The 22,241-nt window shown below is 39.1% G+C and overlaps 1 protein-coding gene across 1 annotated transcript; it reads right to left on the bottom strand.

Moving 5' to 3' along the window:
* Window positions 1–15,918: 15,918 nt before the first annotated feature.
* On the bottom strand, window positions 15,919–21,808 carry PTAC12 (plastid transcriptionally active 12). Its single transcript, XM_078584900.1, has 10 exons — window positions 21,673–21,808; window positions 20,453–21,184; window positions 20,144–20,256; window positions 19,386–19,645; window positions 18,197–18,318; window positions 17,322–17,390; window positions 17,065–17,118; window positions 16,872–16,973; window positions 16,414–16,536; window positions 15,919–16,295 (listed from the first exon to the last, which is right to left on the bottom strand). The coding sequence occupies exons 1-9, from the start codon at window positions 21,775–21,777 to the stop codon at window positions 16,438–16,440; spliced, it is 1,656 nt and encodes a 551-aa protein (XP_078441026.1). The 5' UTR covers window positions 21,778–21,808; the 3' UTR covers window positions 15,919–16,295; window positions 16,414–16,437.
* Window positions 21,809–22,241: the final 433 nt, after the last annotated feature.

Below are 22,241 nucleotides of genomic sequence, written 5' to 3'. Positions count from 1 at the left end.
CAGCTAGAATAACAGATCTAGAATGATCTTCAACTCTTGCGATTGGAATATCGTTTTTTAAAAATATATTTTTGGCCTTGGATTTCTCTACCCATTTGAGTTCCTTCTTACGTCTTGTCAGCTGTGATCTCCTTATTTCCTGTTCTTAGCTGGCGGCTGCGTTGACTTGGCAATGCTGGATGAGAAGTACGAGAAGTACAGAAAGTCAATGCTAGTACAACACGTTAGACTCAATAAATAATTGATTTTGTGTCTAGATATTTCGTTGTAGAGGGGTCTATTTATCGCCAAGGAAAAATCATTTAATCAGGTTATGGGTTGCAGGAATTAAAAAGCGTGATATCCAGTTACTAATTCTTGAAAGTACATAAAACTCAACGGTAGTACATAAATAATATTCCAATAATTGAGTTTGGGTGTAAATATGCAGTCGTTGATGAGCAAATAGGAAGTCTATTAAATTACCAAGGAAAAATCATTCAACCAGGTTTTGGGTTGCCGGAATCTAAAAGAAAAACGTGATACCCACTAAATAATGCTCCAAACTAAATAAAAGCCAATGGTAGTACACAAAAATACTATTCCGATAATTGAGTTGACGTGTAAGTATGCAACCGTTGATGAATATCTACGAAGTGTATTAAATTAGAAAGGATAAATAATTTAATCAGGTTTTGGATTTCAGGAATGAAAAAGAAAAGCATGATACCCATCAAAAGCTAAGAGTACATGAAAGTCAATTGTAATACCTAAATAATATTCCAATAGTAGAGTTTGCGTGTAAATAGGAAAATATACTGTCACCCACTTACCCTTAGCTTTTGATTCTGTGCAGGAAGTTTATTAACTTACCGGGGAAAAATCATTTAACAGTTTTTGGGATGCAGGAATAAAAAAGAAAAGTGCGATGCCATTTAGAAGTACATTTAAGTCAATGATAGTACATCCGTTTCACCCAGATCGAGTTTCTGTGCAAGTATCTCATCATTCCATAGTAAATAATTTCTGAAAAAACAGCTAACCAGATTTTGGTCAGAGGAATGTGAAATCGTGATACACATTAAATAATGCTCGAATCTGAAATTGATGACTTTTCTTTAAAATGTGGCCCTCTTTGAATTGTGGGTAATAAGTTTTGTATCATGTGGAATTTCTCAGTAATGTTTTTTGAACTCTTTGGATGCTGGGCAATAAGTTTTTTATTACGTGGAATTTCTCAGTAATCAATTTTTGAACTCTTTGAACGCTGGGTAATAAGTTTTTTATTAGGTGTAATTTCTCAGTAATCATTTTTGAACTCTTTGGATGCTGGGTACTAAGTTTTGTAATTTGCATGATTTCTAAAGCGGTGCCAGCAGGCACATGTGTGCGGGCTGCGGGCCTCTAGGTGCAAGAGCGCCACTACCCAAGCGCTCGTTATGCCTTGTCTTGATACTTCGGTATCATCCCTGGTCTTACCCATGTAATGACTATGACTACAATGTAATCTTGTTACTTATAATACAATGGCCCAATTCATGAATGGGTCCTAGCCCTACCTTCTATCCTTAACCTCCAAGCAATCTAAAGCTGCCAAAAGAGACCTCCGCTGCACAAGCAAAGACTGTTCACCGTTTCTATCCAAGCGTTGAGGCCGGCATGCATTCGATTCGAGCGTTGTTCCTAGCTCAGAATTTGACCATGTGACACTACCTGCTAGTAGTTATTATAACTTATAATCTTAATTCCCCTTAACTACTCAACTATTAAATGCACCTCTAAAAGCCAGTCCCTATGGAGATGACATCGCTCCAATTATACATTCGAGTGAGTTTCTATTTTTATCAAATTTATTTGGTTTTAGGCAAATTAAAAGTACACCGCCACTAAAATTAAATACACAATTTGCCTTTATAAGCAGATTGGGTTTGTCTTCTGAAATTTCTTTCTGCCCTTGAGATGTTTTGTTTTTTACTATGTTGCTTGGTATTTCATCATTATTAAAGGTGCTATATCATTTGATTTTATGTACAATGCTTGGTCTTAAAATTTTTCTCTTGTTTTTATTGCTTCTTCTTGTTTTTCTGAATATAATTTGTCTTATATGATTTTTATTTCCTTGCATACAATAATTTATAACGATATTTAAAGCAGAGAAGAAAGAAGGGAGTTACTTGGTATTTCAGCACAACTGTCTTCTGCTGCACGCATCTTGATATGCTTGGATTTAGATTTGTTCATCTCTAGTCCATCCTTTGACGGTTTTACTTGGAATTTTTTATTTGCTATTGCTAAGTATTTTTTTGCTCTTTTTCATGTGCTGGTTGTGTGGGTATTTCATAATATATCTTTGTACTTATGATGTGCTGTTTTTTATTATGTTGTTTGATGTTTTTATCGTGTCAAAATTTTATAGAATATGATTTCTTGTAGATAATTGGTGTTCCAGAGCAACTGCCTTTTGCTGCAAGCTTCTTTATATGCTTGGGTATGAATTTATTGATCTCTTATATTGTTGAATGATGGTGTTTGTATTTTTTCTTGGTTATGGCTGATTATTTTATTGCTTTTATTATGTTCAGGGTGAAGGGGTATCTTTAAATTTGTCTCTGCACTTAAAATTTTATGATTTTATTGAGTTTCTTATGTTTTTATCATCGTGCAAGGGGATAAATGATATGATTTTATATATGTCACTTGGTTTTGAAAGTGTTCTCTTCTTTTTTATGTTTTGATTGTTTTTATGAATCTAATTTTTCTCATATATTGTGTATTTGTTTGCATAGGTTCATTTATGATGATATAGCAAAACAGAGAAGCAAGGAGCTACAAGGTATTCATGGGTAACTGTCTTCTGCTGCACACATCTTTATAAGATTAAATATAGATTTTTCCATCTCTCTTCCATCTTTAGAAGGTTTTGCATGGTATTTTTCGTTTATTATTGTCATAAATTTCTTTTTTTTCATGTGCTTGTTGTGTGGGTATTTTTTAGATACCTCTCTTCCGTCTTTTAATGATAGGTTTTATATTTTTTCTTTGTTATTGCTAATAATCAGATTGGGTGGGTAGTTTGAAATTTCTCTCTTATGATGTTTGGCTCTTGATTAAGTTGTTATGTCTTTTTATCTTTATTGAAGGTTGCTACAAAATTTGATTTTAAATGGCATGTTTGGTTTTCAAAGTTGTATCTTCTTTGGATAGGTTCATCTGTGACAACAGTGGATGCATATTTTTATGGTTGGATATAGAGTTGTTCTTCTCTCTTTTATCCTTGGAAGGTTTTGCTTGGTATTTTTCATTTTCTATTGCTAAGGATTTTGTTGCTCATTTTCATGTGCAGGTTGTCTCGGTATTTTTAGATATCTCTCAGCACTTATGATGTTATGTTTTTAATTATGTTTTTTCATTGTATACAAAATTTTATAGAAGATGATATCATCTACCACACTTTGTTTCATAACTTTTTCCTTCTTTCTGCTGCTTAGTCTTGATTTTTTAATCTAATTTTTCTGATATGTTTTTATTTATTTGTATAAATTTATTTATGACAACACATTAAAACAGAGATGCAAGAAGGGAGCTACATTGTATTCCAGCACAACTGTCTTCCGCTGCACATATCTTTATATGGTTAGATACCATAAATTTATATATATTTATCTCTCTTCCATGGTTGAATTTTAGTTGTTTGTATTTTTTCGATACCATTGCTAACTATTTGGTTGATTTTTCATGCGCAGGTTGTGTGGGTTTTTTTAGATATCTTTGTGAACTTATGATGTTATGTTTTGGTTATTTTTTATGTTTTTATGTTCGTGAAAAATTCTCTATAATTTGATTTTATATACCCACTTGGTTTTGAAACTTCTCTTCTTTTTACTGTGTCGTCTTGTGTTTCTGAATCTAATTTATCTTGTATGTTTTTTATTTATTTTCATAGGTTCATTGATGAAGATACTCTAAAACACAGAACTAGGAAGGGAGCTACTTGGTATTCTAGTGCAAATGTCTTCTGCTGCACGCCTCTTTATATGCTTGGATATACATTTTGTTGTTTTTTTCATGTGCAGATTGTGTATGTGTTTGTAAATATCTCTATACACTTATGATGCCATGTTTTTATTACTCTTTTTATGTTTTGATATTCCTGCAAAATGCTATACCGTGTTTGTGTTTATCTTGTTTTTTCTCAGCCATCTGGTTTCTGTAAATATAATTATATGTAACACATATTTTTTCATGAATAGGTTCACTTACACTGATACTATAAAACTAAACCAGAAATAGAGATACTTATTGTTGCGATACAACTGTCTTCTGCTGCACGCGTCTTTATTAAGTACATCTTTGAATCTATAGGTATCATTCATTAATTTTTTATTTTGATTTATGTGTGATGCTCTTTCTTTGTAACCCTTTTCTTAATCTTTTCGTTTCGTTTTTCCCATTGAGCTTTGGACTGCTTTTTAAAAATATGGTTTATTTGATACATTTGTTGTTTATTTGGTTAGGTTCATTTATGACAATACTGTATACCAAACGGAACAAGAAGACAAATAATTGATTGGTTTTCTGGGGACACTTTGTTGCTGCATGCATCTTCAGATGCTTGGACTTACATTTGTCTATTTTCCTTACATCCTTGAAATATTGCGTGTCTATTTTGTGTGGGTGTTTTTGGATGTATGTCTACACTTAGAAAAGTTAACTTTTTGATTATGTTGTTTTACGTTTATATCTTCATGTAAGGATTTGATTTTACTTCTGAGCTTCGAGCTTGCTTTTTAAATTTTTCTCTTATCTTGTGGTGGTATATTGTTTTACTGAATCTGGTTTCTCTGATACATTTTTTATTTATTTGTTAAGGTTCATTAAAAAAGATAGAGTAAAACAAGGACTGATCAGAGTGCTGTTGGGTACTGTGTATTGTGTATTGTGATTTACTTATGATGCTCTTTCTTCATTTCGGTTTCATTAATCTTGTTGTTTTGTTTTTCCTATTTAGCTTAGGACAGTTTTTATGAACATTATCTTCTTAGGAGAGATGGAGATGTATATATGATATTTGTGATGTTTTTTATATGTTGTGTTTTGTCATGTTTTTATCTTGGCGTAATGTGTTGTTTTGTTTATCCTTCTATTCTAAGTTTGTTGTGCAAAGGAACTTGTTTATGCTTGTTGTTTTATGTTTTTTTTGTAATTATGATTTATCTGATATCTTTATTTATTTATTTATTTGGATACGTTCACTAATGAAGATAGAGTAAAGCCTAGGACAGAGAAAAGAAATATTAGGTTTGGCTTTGAATAGATAGATTTTATTTGTTAATTTTGTATTATGATTTATTTATGATGATTCTTCTATACTTCCAATTCGTTAATCATTTTTTTTTCATTTTTCCTACAGAGTAAAGGATAGTTTTTTTGAACATTATCTTCTTAGGAAAGATGGAGATGTATATATGAACTTATGATTTTTTTATATGTCGTGTTTTAATCTTGACGTAATGTGTTGTTTTGTTTATCTTTCTATTCTAAGTTTGTTGTGCAAAGGAAGTTGTTTATGCTGGTTGTATTATGTTGTTTTTGTAGTTATGATTTATCTGATACATTTTTTATTTGGTTAGGTTCATTTGTGACGATACTGTTATACCAAACAGACCAAGAAGACACAAACTTGGTTTTCTTGGGACACTTTGTTGCTGCAAGCATCTTCAGATGCTTGGAGGTACATTTGTCTATCTTTGTTCGCTCCTTGAATTATTGTGTGTTTAATTATTTATTTTGTTTTTAGGAATTATTTTGTTTCATTTTCCATGTTCGTCTTGTGTGGGTATTGTTGCTGTCTTTTTGCACTTAGGAAGTTAATTTTTTTGATTATTTTGTTTTATGTTTATATCTTCATGTATGATAGTGTCTAGTTTGATTTTATATTGTGAACTCCGAGCTTGAGTTTTTAATTTATCTCACATTTTTGTGGTTGCATGTTGTTTTATTGAATCTGGTTTATCTGATGTGATTTTTTTTTATGCCCAGGTTCACTTTTGAAGATGGAGTAAAACCAAGGACTAAGAAGAGAGATACTGGGTACAGCTTTAAGTATGTAGGTATAACTTGTTAATTTTTTTATGATTTATTTATAATGCTCTTTCATTGTTTCCCTTTTGTAAATTTCTTTGTTTTAGTTTTTTCTTATTCAGATTAGGATGGTTGTTCTGAACATTATGCTCTTTAGAAAGATTATATATATGAACTTTTGATGTTATTTATGTCTTATCGTGTTTTGTATCTTGACGTAATGTGGTATGCCTGGACAAAAGAACATAAAAAACAGGTGGGAGAAGTCTTCCGCTCCTTGGCCACACATGGAACATGATGTGTTGTGCCTAGGATCATGCGCTTTTGGAGGACATGTTCATAATAGATCTCCTAATAAGCAGCCATCCAAAAATCTTCACTTTTAAGTGAACTTTCTGCTTCCATAAACATCAGCATGTATGGATGATGGTATCAGGTTTTGTCTTACCCCACTGATCACTTTGTAAACCTCCCAAACTGAAATTGGCGGTCCCCTCCATATGCAATTGTATCATGTTCCAAGGGTGAATTGCATATGGAGTATGGTATGTCACATGATCAGGAGGTCTTCCAATATCTGATTAAACAGTGCCCTCCATGAGCAGATTCCATTTGTCGTCCCAACACTCTTGCACCAACTCTATGCCATCTCAAAGAGGTGGGGAAAAGCTTCTCATAGCTTCTCTCGGGCAGACTAATCATCTATGAAGTATTTAAAGCAAGCCCCATTCCCTAGTTTGGGTTAAAAAAACCCTTGAATTTGTGGGAGTGAGCATACATCCACCATGGGGAATCATTCCAACAGCTCCACTGAGCAAATAAATCTATCCACACCGGAACACATATTGTGGTTATTTGGGCTTCGCCACGTGTAGATGCAATATCTAGGTCCTATTACCTGTAGCCCAGCATTTGAGATAAAGGCCTGAAAATTATCCAATCCAGGGCTTTGTCTGCCGCGTCTGCTAGGGCGGTCCCATGTCTTTAGCGCAGCATTGAAGACACCCCCAAACAACAATGGAAGTCCTGGGAAAGCCGCTGCCACTTCATATAGCTCTCACTAAAATGATGGTCTCAAACTATTGGGGAGGAGACCATACACCGATAAGGCCACCCATTCGTAACCATCACTATGTTATCACAGCTTCACTCTAGTCACAAATTGCCCTGCCCACTTCGCGTCTTTAGATGAAACATTTCGTTCCATGCAACTACCTGACCCTGGATTGTCCGACTGCGTTCACTGTCGTAAATCCATCTAGAAACCCTTGCCCCACCATCAATACTCCTCACTCTTGCAAGTACTGTCCCAAGATGCTACGCCTTGTCACATCATAGAGTCATTGCACATTCCAAGAAATGCATTTCATTCAAGGCCTTCCTGTCCCCCCTTGTATTTATTTCTTTTGCAGCTCTGCATCAGCTGCCAACTCACAGGCTTTTTCTGTCAAAACTGAGACACACTCCCCCACCAACTCCCTATGGTTTTTCACTTGCTCTGTCTCCTTTCCCCCTAATATGTCTTCAGCATACATGGCTGCCTTCCTTTTTGGGCATTGGCTTATGGGTCTTGACTTCACATCCACTCCCAACTCCCTGTGCATCTCTTGTCTTCCCTCTCCTTCATCTCTATTTCCACAAATCTGAGCTTGTCATTCCTTCCCACCTTGATCCATGCCCCTTCCCCTGCATCATCCCACAAGAGTAGCCTTCCCCTATTGTAGAATGTTATATCCCCTAGGGTGAGCCTCCTTTACCTTTGTGGTGCCCCTAGTCAACAAAATGTCATGTTTGTAACACTTCTTGGGTCTGCTTGTGTGGGGTACTCCTTGATCTTTGGCTAGACATATTCAGTGTTTACATCTTCCCATGGCAAGGATGAAACCCATGTCAGATTGCCCTTTTTTTCTTCCATTTGGACTCTTGTTCTCACCATCCAAGTTGGCTTCCTTATTTTAAGCCGGTTTGTAATTTTCCCTTTTTGTCCTCTAGTTGATGCGTGACCGCCTCACTCTTTGGCTGAGGCAGCCTCTTGTTGAAATGTAGTCCTGAGATGTAGCATTGTTGAAGACAATGAACTGATCCATGTATCCTGTTCCATTTGTCTCACCACACTGGCAAGCTTTTCTCAGTCTCCAGACTAAGCACCCAACCTCCCCACAGCCCGTGGCATTGTCGGGGCAAATCTCTCCTTCAGGTTGATCATGTAATTACGAGTCAGGACTCGGAGCAAAGTCTGCCCTGGCATCTAATGTTCCTCGGTGGCCTCCACCTCAATTATCACAATGTTGGGGTCCCCGGATTCCAGTCCTGTCGAAATGATATTGGACAAATGATCAACTGTCAAGACAATTGTCTCCATTTTCTCCCAGATTTTTTATCTGATATTTTTATATTTATATGGTTTTGTTTGTTTATGACGATAGTGCATAACAAGGGGACCGAGCAGACAGATACTTGGCATTTTGGCGCAACTTTTTTCTGCTGCACGCATCTTCATACGCTTGGATGTGGGTTTGTCTATCTCTCTCCCATCCTTAGATTATTGTGTTGTATTTTTTTCTTTCATGTTAATTTTTTTTGTTTCTTTTCTCATAGCAATGTGTGGGCGTTTTTTTGCTATCTTTCTAAACTTAGGATGTTATTTTTTATTATCTTGTTTTATGTTTTTATTTTCGTGTAACATGATCTCTAATTTATACACTATGCTCTTTAGAAATATGGAAATTCATATATGTACCAATGGTGTTACTTATGTGGTGTTTGATTTACTTTTATATTCTATGTTTGGTGCTCAAAGGAACTTGTTTATACGTGATGTTTTCTTTTGTTTTATTTTGACCAGGAGGTTCATTTTATAATAAACGTGCAACTTTGTTCTGATCCTCGTATCTAGATATGCTTTGATATACATATGTACATATTTCTCTTTACTCTGCATTGTAAAGATTATTTCTAATTATTTCTTTTCACTGTTGCTAATTATTTCGTTTCTTTTTTCATGCCCATCCTGAGTGGATGTTTTTTATATCTTTCTGCACTTATGTTTTTCATGTTTATATCTTCATGAAGAGAGATGTTATCTAATTTTATTTCATATCCCTTGCTCACTTTTGAGAATTTTCTCTTCTTTTTGGTGTTTTATGGTGTGGTAGAATCTGATTTATCTGATACATTTTTATTTATTTGCTAAGGTTTACTTATGAAGATATTGAAAAACAGACCATGAACCAAGATACTGGTTATTCCTAAGCAACTTTTTTTTTCTGTGTTCATCCATATATGTATACATATATATGTATAATTTGTTAATTTGTCTTCCATCTTGGTTATAGTAGTGCTTTGAGGTTTTATGAGCAGTTGTGCTAGAGTGAAGCCAGGATACACCTAGGGGACATACCACTGTAAGTTGTGGATGTAGAGCCAATGACAGTATTCTAAAGAAGGCGAAAAAGTTGATGAATCTCATTATGTCAAATTTGATCAACCATAATAGGTTTCACAACATCAGTTGGAGCAGATGAAGACCCAATTGGCAGAAGAAAAAAGGGCATAGTTGGACAACTATGACAGAGCCATAGCAAAGTGACACTAAAGTGCATCTTGCACTGTAGATTATAGCAAGTTTCCTAAGTGTGTCCTTTAGGCCCTTGAGAAAATGTGACTGGTTTCACAACTGGAGAGACAATGGCTTCATGGCAGCAATAGGAGCCCGGTGAGAAGCACCCCATTGTTAAATAGCCTTAGCAGAAGCAGATTCAGAGTGATGAAGTTGAAGGTGAGATTCCTCAACCCGAGTACTATGAAGTGGCTCAAGGGGGAACTTTTTCTCAATGAATAAGTTACATTCAAAGAGACTCATACTCAGTATTAAGGCCCATGAGAAATTTGAAAACTCAGAGTTGAAGAACATAGATGTGATCAACTAATTTTGGGCCAGGTGGCATATTATGATCCAATTCAGCCCACAGTGCAATAAGTTTGGTACTGTATAATGGGCCAAGTAAGGGCTTTTGCTGTGGCACACATTTTTTTGTCAGATATGAATTTTTTTATTTTCCTTAATCTTAAGTGCTTTTATTTTTTTCTTTCCCTAAGTCAGAGCAGTTATTGAAGACGCCAAAGCTAATGAATCGGCTCATGAAGAGAAAATGAAAGTATCCTTCAGGACATGTAAGGGGAAGAAATCTGTGGTTAATCTCAAGATATTTCTTTTGTATTTTCTCAGTGGTTTTATGGAGGCTGAAGGCCGTGAAAAAAATAATTAAAGAAGAAAAAATGAGAGAAGGATGTTGAAAAATATGGTGGAAGAAAGGTGGAGGAAAAAAAAATAAAGGGAGGACAAAGAAGAAGAGTAGGAGAATGAGGGGACAAACAAAGGGGGAGTGGTGGCAGGGAGGATGGCAATTTGGTTTGTGGCAGCGGAGGTAGAAGCTGCAGTAGTGGAGGTAAAGAAGATGTGTTGGAGAATCAGATGTCATGTTGGTTTGAAAGTAGTGAAAGAGACTAAGCTAACAGCAGCAAAGGGAGAGGTAACAGCAGTTGGTACTCACTAAGGCAGTGATTTCATGGTGACAGAGGTGGAGGTGACACAACACAGATATCACCTTGAAATCCCCTGGGACAGAAAGAGAGGCTTGAAGAGGGTGGCAGACAACACTTACACCCATGAATCGCGATGGTCAAGGCAGCGGCTGATGAGGTGGGCAGGGACAGTTGAGACGAGACCAAATGGCGGTAAGGCTGACAGAAACAGGGCAGACAACAGATCTCGGAGGCCAATAGGATGTTGGGCAGAAGGTGGCCAAAAGAGAGAAGCCAGAAGAGGTGGGACATATAATAAAAATAATAGTCACGAAGGGAATTGTATGAAAATAGTCACGGTCACATTCATGGCCAATGGACATATAATAAAAATAATGGAGAGAAAAGGGAGGCACCGAATAGGTTGGAGACAGCGAACACAAAAGGGAGGAGTCTGTGGTGCAAATCATCAAGATTACCACATTGACAAGGGTTGATCCCACCTTGGCCCACTAATGAACCCTAAATGAGGCATGAAATTATACATACCTTAAGGCCCTTTGGGATTATTTAATGTGTATTATCTTCATTTTTATATGAATTTTCAATTCATCCATTAAACAGAAACCTCGGCAGAATAACAAATTTTAATATAATTTCTACATATTTCACAAGTCCAATTATTTCTTAGTAAAAATGTGTGATGGGGGACCATCCAGTTGACGACGGGACGGGACGAGTCCAACCACACCGGGCTGCTCGTGCCGACGCTCGCCATCGGGGGTTCAAATACTCCGCGTAAGTATCTTCCTATTTTCACGCTTTATTTTGTCTTGTTTGATTGTATTTTCGTTCATAGACCTTACGGACTGGGCTGGTGTTTTGGGCCTCGTCCAAGTTGTTTTCACCTTTATTGTAGCCATTGAATAGAGGCCGAACCACGTCTCGCGACGGTTCCCCCTCTAAACGACGTCACTTGGCACCTATCCTCACTATATAAGGGGATAGCATGCCCATGTGAAAGGAGGCTAATATTGATATTGAAAAGCTGTGTTCCTTTCCTACCATAGTGTTTAGAGAGATAGCGATAGATAGGATTTAGAGAGTAGAGGGAACGTGGCTGTTCCCGTCCTCACGTTGAGATCACTCCGTGTTACTGCCACACATCCTCACGTCGAGACTACTCCGTGAGACGTTATCTTCCGCCCGTCGAGACCACTCTGGGATACTTCCAGAAGAATCAAGATTCCTGTTCTTGGAGGCTACCATCGCCTTCATTCCCTCGTCGAGATCACTCCGAGAGTTCGTCGACGTCCGCTGCCGCCATCAACGTCTTCACTCGGGAGTCGGTCTCTGCCCCTCAATAATTCCAAGATTCAAGCATCTGCCGCTCCTGGCTTTGGATTCTTGGGCAGTTACGATCCAAGAACCCGAGTTCTTGCACTGTCATCACCGCCGGCGCCCTGCCACACCATCACCTCCTACTCCTCGGCCGTCTCGGTCATCGCCCCTTTTGCCGCCGTCATCGTCGCCATCGCCGACATTTTGCTCCACTGCACGCCCCAGCCGAGTGCGCCTGCGCGAACCAGCCCACGCGTGTCCGCGCGCTCCAGCTGTGCACCGCGTGCCCAAGCCGCGTGCGTCTGCGCGCTTGAGCCGCACGCGTCCACGCGCTTGAGCCACGCGCGTCCACATGCTTGAGCCGCGTGCACCCGTGCACCCCAGCCGTGCGCGCCCGCGCGTCCCAGCCACGCACGCTGCGCTTCAGTGCGCTGGCGTCCGCGCACCTGAGCGCGCGCGCGTGCGCGCTGGCGCGCGTGCGCCCCAACCGCGCGCGCCTGCGCACCTCAGCCGTGTGCGCCCGCGCGCCCCAGCCATGCGCGTCCATGCACCCCAGCCGTGCGCACCCGCACGCCCCCAGCCACGCGCGTCCGCTCACCCCAACCGCGCACTGCTCGCCCGACCTGCGCGCGCCCGTGTGTCCCAGCTGCGCGCGCCCTCGCACCCCTGTGGCACGCACCGCCCTCCGCTCTTCGACGTTACGTACGGGATCACTGTCATCCCACACTCCGGCGCACCGTCTTCGAGGCCCATCGTCGTCCTGATCTCCAAGTTGGGTTAGGCTGCCGAGGACTATCGACACACTGGTACCTATTCGTCTCTCCTCCATTAATTTCCAGTATTATTACTTGTTGCAGTGCCGTCGTTTCCTATCGATTCCTCTGCCAATGACGAAAGCGTTACTTGGGGATAAGATAGCCACTCATCGAGAGAGATAGGATTTCTTGTGGTAGAGGATTTCTCGCTGATCTTAGACTTGGAACAACTCTGGGCCGTCACACGCCCCTCTCACCATTGTCGTCGTAGCTGGTCTTAAGGGTCATTGGGAATCTGAGCTTGATCAATATCTTCATCATTGGAAGTCTTTGATCATTCATCCTAGTCGTAGACGTCCGATATTGCTCATCTGGAGTTTTCTATCGACATTCATTTCATCTAAACAAGCTTACGAACTCAACTCATTATCTTTACTATGACGCAATACGAGCCGTTGATCCCGGTGGAATCGTATTACATCAATGTGTCTAAAAACATATTTTAATTAGAGTTGGTCCTGCAGTGCAGTGCGAAAATTCGCACAGAGTGTGCGAATGTTCGCACGCACAAAAGGGCCTTTGCGATGTGCGATGCGGTTTCGTGAGGAAATTTGCACCGCACAGCTCACTGTCGCCGGGCCAGGGCGGCGCCGCCGCATCGCCCAGACGGCAGTGCCGGAGAAGACGGCGCCGGCGAAGGTGGCGAACGCGCCGCCAGTGGCCACTCCGGCCACTGTCGCAGGCAGATCTCATTTCTGGCGCAGGGAGGGGGTGGAGGAAGCGGAGTGGGCCGGAGCGGGGGAGGGGGAAGGGGGGGGAGGGGGGGGGGTGTTTGCACGTTCAAAAAACCACACAACCGCACAAAACCGCACCACACCAACTCGTGAGCGATGTGCATGAAATTCGCACCACAGTGCACAAACGCACGGAATAGAACTGCTCGGACGTTTTGGACCTTCCCTAATTTTAATTCTTAGTAAATCAAAAGATAATCTCTCACATTCTGCCAGAGAAGAAATTAGCCCTATTGGTTGACACCATAAATTCCAGCCCCAAAAACCATAGTTTGATTGTGCTTCAGTTATATCAATTGCACTTAGACTGTTAGATAATTATAGTCAACAATAACATCATTGTTTTCATCTATTTTTCAGACCTGTACATGAAACTTTCATTTCATACGGTCATAATATTTATTCTCCACTGGGTAATAAATAATTATCGAAAAGATTGATTGTGCAGCCCAGGGAATTCTATTTACTTGAACAAGCAGTATGGAATTAACCACGTTCTATAGTTATAACCTAACTTTTAGTCATATTATAATATTACTATTTACCTCTTAGTTCCGTCTACTACCTTCTATTTTTCTCTCTTTCTTTGTCTATCCAATTAATTAAACTATTTTAAATATTAATATATATTCTCCCTATTTAAAATATTAATATTTATTCTTCCAAAACTAGACAACACCAATTTTCTTATCAATTTACCTTGAGCTATTCTTAAATATATATATATATATATATATATATATATATATATATATATATATATATATATATATATATATATATATATATATATATATCTTTCTATTTCATTAATCTGCATATAACTAAATAAACCATCTTTACTATATCTATCCATTATCTTATACATAACCTACTATTAATTGAATAAATAACTCTCATGTCTTCTACTAAGAACTTTATATTGTTGTTCTCTCTAGATTATTAATCTTACATAACTCTTCCACTGCCTATTTTAATACATCCCTCCATTATAATATAAATAAATTTCATCATCTTACAAATAATATTAAATATAAAATATATTAATCCTAATAAATATATTAATCTTATTTTTTAACAATCTTACCTATTCCTTTCACTATTACTCTCTATCATAACTTCTTATTACTTAATATCGTAGATAATCCTAATTTCTCCACTTCCCCTGTCTACCTTTTACTTTTTATCACTTCTACTCCATCTCTAACTAATCTCTTTAACTACCCTTACTGCCATCCTAAATTCTCCATTATCCTAACTAAATAATTAGATTCACCTATTAAAATCAGTCCCTGTGAAGACAACCTCACTCACATTATACATTTATTTCATTGAGTTTACATAAATAAAAGTTTTATTTGATTCTGGCAAATTAATTTTCAACGACATTAAAATAACACCTAATTTGCTATCATCACCCACCGATACCACAAAGCGATAGAGGGCAACTGGGGTTTCGGCAGGGCACTGGAGTGCCAGAGACCTAGACCTAGGGCAACCCAAACTGAACGAGGGGATGAGACCCGGAAGCACTAAAAGGGGGGAACACACGCTTAAGAGGCCTAATGAGAGGTCATTATGCTAGTTAGTGTATGGAGCTACTGATTTTTTAGGAACACGTAGGAGTGCGACATCGTTAGTATGCAAGTCCAAAAGGAGAAAGACGGTTAAAGAGTAGCTTGGATTGGGCGCCAGCACGAGGTAGCACGGCAATCTCCCCAGTGTACTAGACCGGGGACATGGTCAGAGATCCCCATAACTCGAGGACTTCCAACAATAGCTATGAGTGCAAATTCAGGCCATGAGGAGCGCAGAAGTATGGAAGATGGATGTCAGTGCCTTCTTCATAAGAGCCTCCATGGTGGCATTCGTATCGTGGCGGAGGTGTGGGAGCACCAGGTTCTCCCAGAAGACGAGAAAAATTATCGATGCCAGAGGTGTTTCCATGGGCTATCAAAAATGGCAGTTCAGGCCATTCAGGTGCTTCCAAGGCATTCAAATGGCCTAATCATATCCCAATTGTGCTCCTAGATGCAGAGGTGACAGAAGGATTCCAGCTGCAAGAACTGGCTGGTTTCGATGATTGAAGGGTAGGTTCACGATCTGTCAGTTCGCAGAAATTAACTTTTATAAATCAGTTTTCCTTGCATTCTATGTTATTTCAAAGTAAGGCAAATTTATTAAGTGACAAATTTGTGGAACCCAATTATCGCCCAAGTGACTCCGCTGGTATGCCACATTGATAATTTAGCCAAAAAACGAGTCATTTTCTGTCGCTAACATGTTAAATCTGTTATCTTATACAATCGATCTGTTATGAAAAAACAAAATAATATTCAAGATTGCATGTTCCATGCATTTTTAAGTTTCAGAAATTGTGCATGTAAGAACACAGTAACATTAGATTCTGAACAAAGAGAAAGAAAAGCGCAACATCGGGTGTCTTTAAGAAAACAGATTATGAAGGAATGATTTATTTCATCAAATTGCAAGGCAGGTACACTGCTAGGACCTCTGCTGACTACATACTACAATGGACAGGCGAGAAAAAGTGTTCCCAGGGTCCACAAAAGCAAGGGGGAAAGTGAGTACCTCCGGGAAATACTCTTCTGTAAAGCTCCAGAACGTGCGCCTGAGACATGATACCTTCTATTTTCTTGCTCTGCTGTTAAAAATCCCCTCCAGGATCATCATCAAATGATAATGTTTTAGGGTTGGATAGCACTTTGATTCAGACTCGAGCATGTAAAAAGCTTCTCCAAGCAGAGGAAGGGTACCATGGATTCAAACGTATGTAAATATTGTTAACAGGAGCAAAACCCTGCAGCGGGAATCATCAAGGCTAAGTCATTCCCCAGGAAATTAAAGAATAACGATGAGTTTTGAAACAATTTTACTGAAAAATAAACTTGAAGAATAAGTCAATTTGGGTAGTTTACGTTTTTTAGGATGACTGCATTTTTTTATTCCTCATCAAAGTCCATAAGAAAATCGGTCAAGTTCTCTGAATCGTCCAGCGCATCCTCCAGTGCCATCTCATCGCCGGCTTTCTTCTCTTTTTTCTGCACAGAAATAAATTTTTGAGTACAGAATATTACAATGGCAAAACGTAATGAAGAATGAAAAATCCAGCACTGAAGTGAAGGTTTGGTCTTTGAATATTAGCTCTTAAAAAGAAATTAGATCAGTTTTCTGGACCAGCATGAACTAAAGATGAAAACATTTTTTTAAGAAGAACATAAAAGCTTTTATCAAGCTTTTAGCTCTTGAAAATGAAAACGCTCGAGTATTGAGAGAAAATAACAAGCTCTTAAAAAGAATTTGCAAATTGATGCTGATTAGCTAGATGTTTGAAGAAACGGGCATTAGAAAAAGAATATAACTTCAGGAGCAATACCTTGGACTTTCCCAGCTGCGGAGTAGTTTTTAGAACGCTCCAATTGCGAGTGACCTTCTCTTCGACTTCATCATCTCCTTCATCTTCACTGTCATCTCCATACTTATTAATGCAAAAAAACCGACAAGTCAAGCCACATTCATGGAATAAGCACAGAACTCGACATGCAAAATAAATTAAAAAAATAACTTACATCGTTCTCCCCGATATCAACGGCCCTCGCCATTGCTTCGTCAATATCTGATACCTGTTTTTGTACAAATAGAAACACACGCCAAATACAAAAGTGTGACCAAAAAGATAGCTATCATGCGTTTTCAATCCTCGAGAACTAAACTATTGTATTTTTTACGCTTGACTTCACACAAAAATGTATAATTAACATGACATCAGGTCAACGATTATTTCAGACAAAAATCAGCTATTCCGCATGGAGGATAAATATGTCACCTCGAGTTCTTCTATTTTTTCTTTAGCCAATAATTTGTCAAGCTCCTTTCTTGATATAATTTTCCCTTCCTGCGATGCAAATTTATTATTACAAGAACCTTTAAGATATTTTAAATTTTAAAACGAGCATGCCTAGATATGTATTGAGAGAAAAAATTACAAAAGAATACAAACCCCATGCGCGGAAGGAATTTCCTTCCTCAGAATTAATCAATAAATAGCAAAATTCAGTGCGGGCTCAAGCTACCCGCAAAATATTAGATAATAAAAAATATATAAAATAACCAAAAAATTCTATTTCAGTGCTGCAGTGAATCAGCAACAGCAGTAACAGGCACACGAGGTCAAAGAAGAGATTCTAACACTTTTAAAAAATAAAACCCCTCGTCCCATCTCTAAATTATGGTATGACCAGCTGATAAGCCTCACATGAAAGCTCCGCAGCAGAATAAAGACTCGAGCGTTATGTCGTATAATGTGAGACTAACGGGCATTAAAAACTAGAAGCCTCGATTCTTCTATCCCGATTTCTCTTCTTCATTACCAAAATTTAAAGAAGACCAGGTTACCACCCGAGAAAGGAAAGAAACTTGTCTTTGACCAAGACACTAGATTCTACGAAATATAAAATAATAGAAAGTTGATGTCGGAATTAAAATTATCCGCAGTCTTTCAAAAAATAAAAATAAAACCTATCCGTAGAAGAATGATTATGATAAAGTGTTACGCAAAATATAAGAACTCTGAGGGTAAAACATCAAAAAAATCGAAACAGATAGTACAACCTAGAATTTATGAAAAACTGAGTCAAAATATCATGTTGGCGATATCTTTGAGCCACAGCAGACAAAGCTGATAAAGTAAATAAGTTGTACCTCCATCAGAAAAGATAGCAAGTCCGGCGTGGGCTCATGAAAATCGGGGCCTCTAAAGTCGATCACTTCATTTGGTTCTTGAATATAGTTCACGGTTGGATAGACAGGGTCACCACCCCATACTGCAGAAAGCAAGAAATAAAATAAAAATAACCAAAGCAAATACATAGATCAACATGATTTTATTAGAAAAACGGACAATTCACAAACAGATGAATAGAGTCGACTGATGAGGAGAAAAAATAACGATGAACAATTTTTCGCATGTGGCAGGCTTTCAGAACACGAGGAAGAGAGTTTAAACCAGAAAACAGGAGGCTATAAATAAAAAGGGAATTCGAAATTCAAGAAATAAGCCAGAGAGCTGTGGCAAGAGGCTGACGAGCGAGTACTCCAACCAAGAGGGTTGAGCTGATTCAACAACACTCTATTCTTTCTGGTTCTTTATTTCTACGTCCTATTCCTGGTCTCTCAGGATTGTACTGATCTTCCGAAAGCATTATCTGAATTGATTACACTTACTTGGCTACTGTAATTACTTGAGCATGGTTCAGACGGTCTCGTTCACAAGGCAGTAAATCTGAGAAGATTTTGATCAACAATGGAGAAAAAAATTTTGGGAGAGCTATTGCACCTGATAGACCATTCTCTCTCTGTAAATCCAGCACACCCCGCATTGAACTCAGAAACAACCCATTCAATGATACTATTTCCACATTATGATAGTTCTCCCCTGTTTGGGTGACTTAATGGTCTATGAGACAAGTGTAAGAACCAAGATTGAGGAGAAAAACAGTCGCCACGGTCTTATCTCCTCAAACAAATACCACATGATGTGTCATAGGGACATCAGGATCATAGGATAATCATATGGAATTTGGAGAGCGAGGTTCAACATGTCATATATTCAAAAGCCTGCCATATGTAATGGAAGAAAAATCTCTTATCAGTTCATATTATTTTTTTCTCAAATAAGAAAAGTGCATAAAAAGTTCTCAACAAAATCTGGTACTTTTGAAGTGACTTGGACCACATGTCAAAGTAAAACTTAAAATAAGAACCAGAAACTGATGGGTAAACTAATCCAGTTTTCCCCTCATGAAGTTAAAAGGAAAGAGTATGAAATAAGAAAAATTCGCATAAATAGTAAATAAGAGGAAGGGTAAAGGAAACTTCAGAACAAACGTACTCTCTTTGATTAGATCCTCCCTCATCCTCATTGCCAAAGGATCTCGTTGAACTCGAACATCTCGGCCCATCATGATCCGATATTCTTCTGCTGTTTGATACTGAAACATTGTCTGTAGTTGCATATTCTCGTCTTCACCAGTTTCTTCATAGTGCTTCTGCACTGCCTCCCGAGATGTATCCCTTGTCCATGCTTTAACCCACTCAGAATAATACGCTAATGGGCCAATCTCCTCCAGCCTTTTCTGCTCTATTTGCAGCCTAAACACATAAACAATACATTTTTTTTTTTTGAAAGAACACAAACAATACATACAGGACAAATCTTCTGTCAATTGGCAGAAGACCACGTGAACACTGATCATGACCAAAGCAAAAGATAAACTAAATTCGTTTGAGCCCAATGATCCAGAACAAAAACACCCCCATCGTCTCTCACGTGAATCATAAACAAGAGATGTTCTGAAGATTTTGAGTGACACTTAAGTCTAGAATTTTGACGCAGAGCTAAGTTCATGAATGCTGTTTTGAAGGAAATTAAGGTTTTGTTTTTTCTGTCTTCTGATGTGGAGGATACTCTAACATACTCCAAGGTCATAACGACTCCTAGGATATTTTCTTTCGTGCCGTTTAGTTTGTCCAGACCATGACCATCAGTCTCTCGAAAAACGATAAATTAAAAACTTAATGGGAAATATCGACTCATTCAATCAGATGATCGTTTTAATTCAAATGGTTTCAGGATTATCCGTTAGTTACCTTTCTTCTTTGAACACAGTTTTCCTAGCTCTTGCAAGTGCAGTTTCTGTATGGGTAGGATGGTCCCCATACAGCTTAATTTGCCCCGTCTCCGCCATTGCCTTGGCGAAAACCTGAAAACTGAGACCATAGTTAGATGCATCAAGCACGGGTGTTCATGGTCCCAAGGAAAGAGCTCTATACTAGAGTTCGAAGTCCCAGATTTTCATTTTCCAAAAAAGAGAAAGAGCAAAATTTAGCACGGAGTCTGAGCAGTTCATTTCCCATGAATGAAAAAGTAAAAGAGCATCACTATTGCTAAGAACTAACCGTATCCACATCAGGACGCCGCCTCTGCCAGCGTGACCATTGCTCTTTCTCAGGTTTACGCCAGTTCCACCAGAGCTCCTCACTTGTTTTAGGCTCTTCCACAAACTTCATTGCAGCTGGATCGACGAGAGGATGTGGAGTTCCCAGCTTTTTACTCTTTTCGTAACTACTGAGACTGTCTTCTTCTTCTTCAGTCTGATAAATCACATATTCATCAGATGGCGAGGTGGATTCTTCAGCGATATCCTCCAAGATGTCTAAAGGATTGGAAGCAACAAGATTTACATCCTCGGCGATATCTTCAGAATCAGAATCAGAGGCCGAATCTGTGAAAGACTCAGCATTACTAACTTCCACAGATCCTGAAGCAGAAACACGGTTCTTATACTTTCTCCTGCTCCCAGGTTTCTTTCCAAAGGAAGGAGTTCCCTCTGAAATTCCATCTGGTTCAGGAGCTCTGGCCGCATTCACACGATTAACAGTGCCCTCAGGCCAGTACTCGCGAGTCGGTATACTCGCACGAGCACCAGAAGCAGGTTCTAGCTGCCCTGATGTCGAATCCATGTAGCAGTGATATGGGGCTCGTTCCACAGATTCAGGGTTGAATTTGCCATCCTTAGCAGAACACCTAATAACCCGAGATAATCTGCAAACCCTGGAAGAAGATTCTTGGGATACAGAAGATTTCACCTTTCTCCAAGTCAGCTTGTCTTTTGAATGCAGACGAATTTTCTACAAGATAAAATAGAATACGAAGTTAAGAGTTGGATTGTAATCTAGAAAACCATTTTATTCAACGTATTGCGAAATATCTTCGTCAAACTGACATTAAGAAGAAGATGAAAGATTCCCGAACCAAGTAATTGACTCAACCTAAAATCTGTTGAATTACGCAAACATAACCTCAGCCACAAGTACGGAGGAGAAACGAGATCCAAATTGGTACTTTGATAACATGTAAAATAAGTGATCTAATATAATCAAGTGTCTGAATCACAACGGAGCATAGAATAATTTATTACTATCGTCCGACGGATATTTTTCACTAGCGTTACATCCCGCCGTGGCGCAAACTCAAATTAGCCAAAAATCAAAAGAAACAGCGCCCGAGCAACGAATTCCCTTACCACACGCCATTTGAACGAAATTAAAGATGGAAAAAAACCGTAAAATCGCACCAATTGACCAAACGAGAGAGCGAGATGGGGATTGAGACTCGCCTCAAAGTTGGGCGACGTGGCACAACGTTGGGTGAGACCGGCAGGGAGGAGCCTCAAGGGAGGAGCCCGAGGGCGCGGAAGCGCGCAGAGCCCCACTTCTGCCATCTCCTTCGCCAGTCACGACTCACGACGGGATAGTGTTCTCTAAATCCGCGTTAAGGGTTTTAGCCATCGAACAAGCAACCCCGGTTAGTGGGCCTGATGTCCGGCCCAACGATCATAAAATAAAAAAATATATATAATAATAATCGAAAATCGAAATGAGAGAGAGAGAGAGGGAGAATGTGAGACAGAGAGAGAGAGAAAAAGTAGGGATCGTCAAACGTCATCCATCACGTCACGCGTCACCGTGACGGCAACGTGACGGTGACGGTGACGGAATGGAAGGGGCGTGACGGTGACAGGGACGTGTGACGGACTGTGCGTGACGGTGATGTGACGGTGACGGGATACCCTGCACACGTGACGTGACGAAATATCCGTCACGGATGACGGGTCACGCTTCTCCTCGCGGCAACGGCGCTCGTCCTCACCACCGCTGCCGCCGTCTGGCCAGGCGTCGGCGCGGG

This window comes from Wolffia australiana, chromosome 13 (genome assembly GCF_029677425.1).
Source record: "Wolffia australiana isolate 7733 chromosome 13, ASM2967742v1".
NCBI lineage: Eukaryota > Viridiplantae > Streptophyta > Magnoliopsida > Alismatales > Araceae > Wolffia > Wolffia australiana.
Note: the sequence above shows the minus strand (reverse complement) of the source record. Positions and strands in the feature narration are given on the sequence as shown.

Excerpts from the sequence above, each read along its gene's own strand:
- PTAC12 (XM_078584900.1), bottom strand. The coding sequence starts at position 21,777 with ATGGCAGAAGTGGGGCTCTGCGCGCTTCCGCGCCCTCGGGCTCCTCCC. Across the intron at positions 17,119-17,321 it reads AAAAAATAGAAGAACTCGAG|GTATCAGATATTGACGAAGC; the intron begins GTGACATATTTA and ends GTACAAAAACAG. Across the intron at positions 16,974-17,064 it reads TTGATATCGGGGAGAACGAT|TATGGAGATGACAGTGAAGA; the intron begins GTAAGTTATTTT and ends TGCATTAATAAG.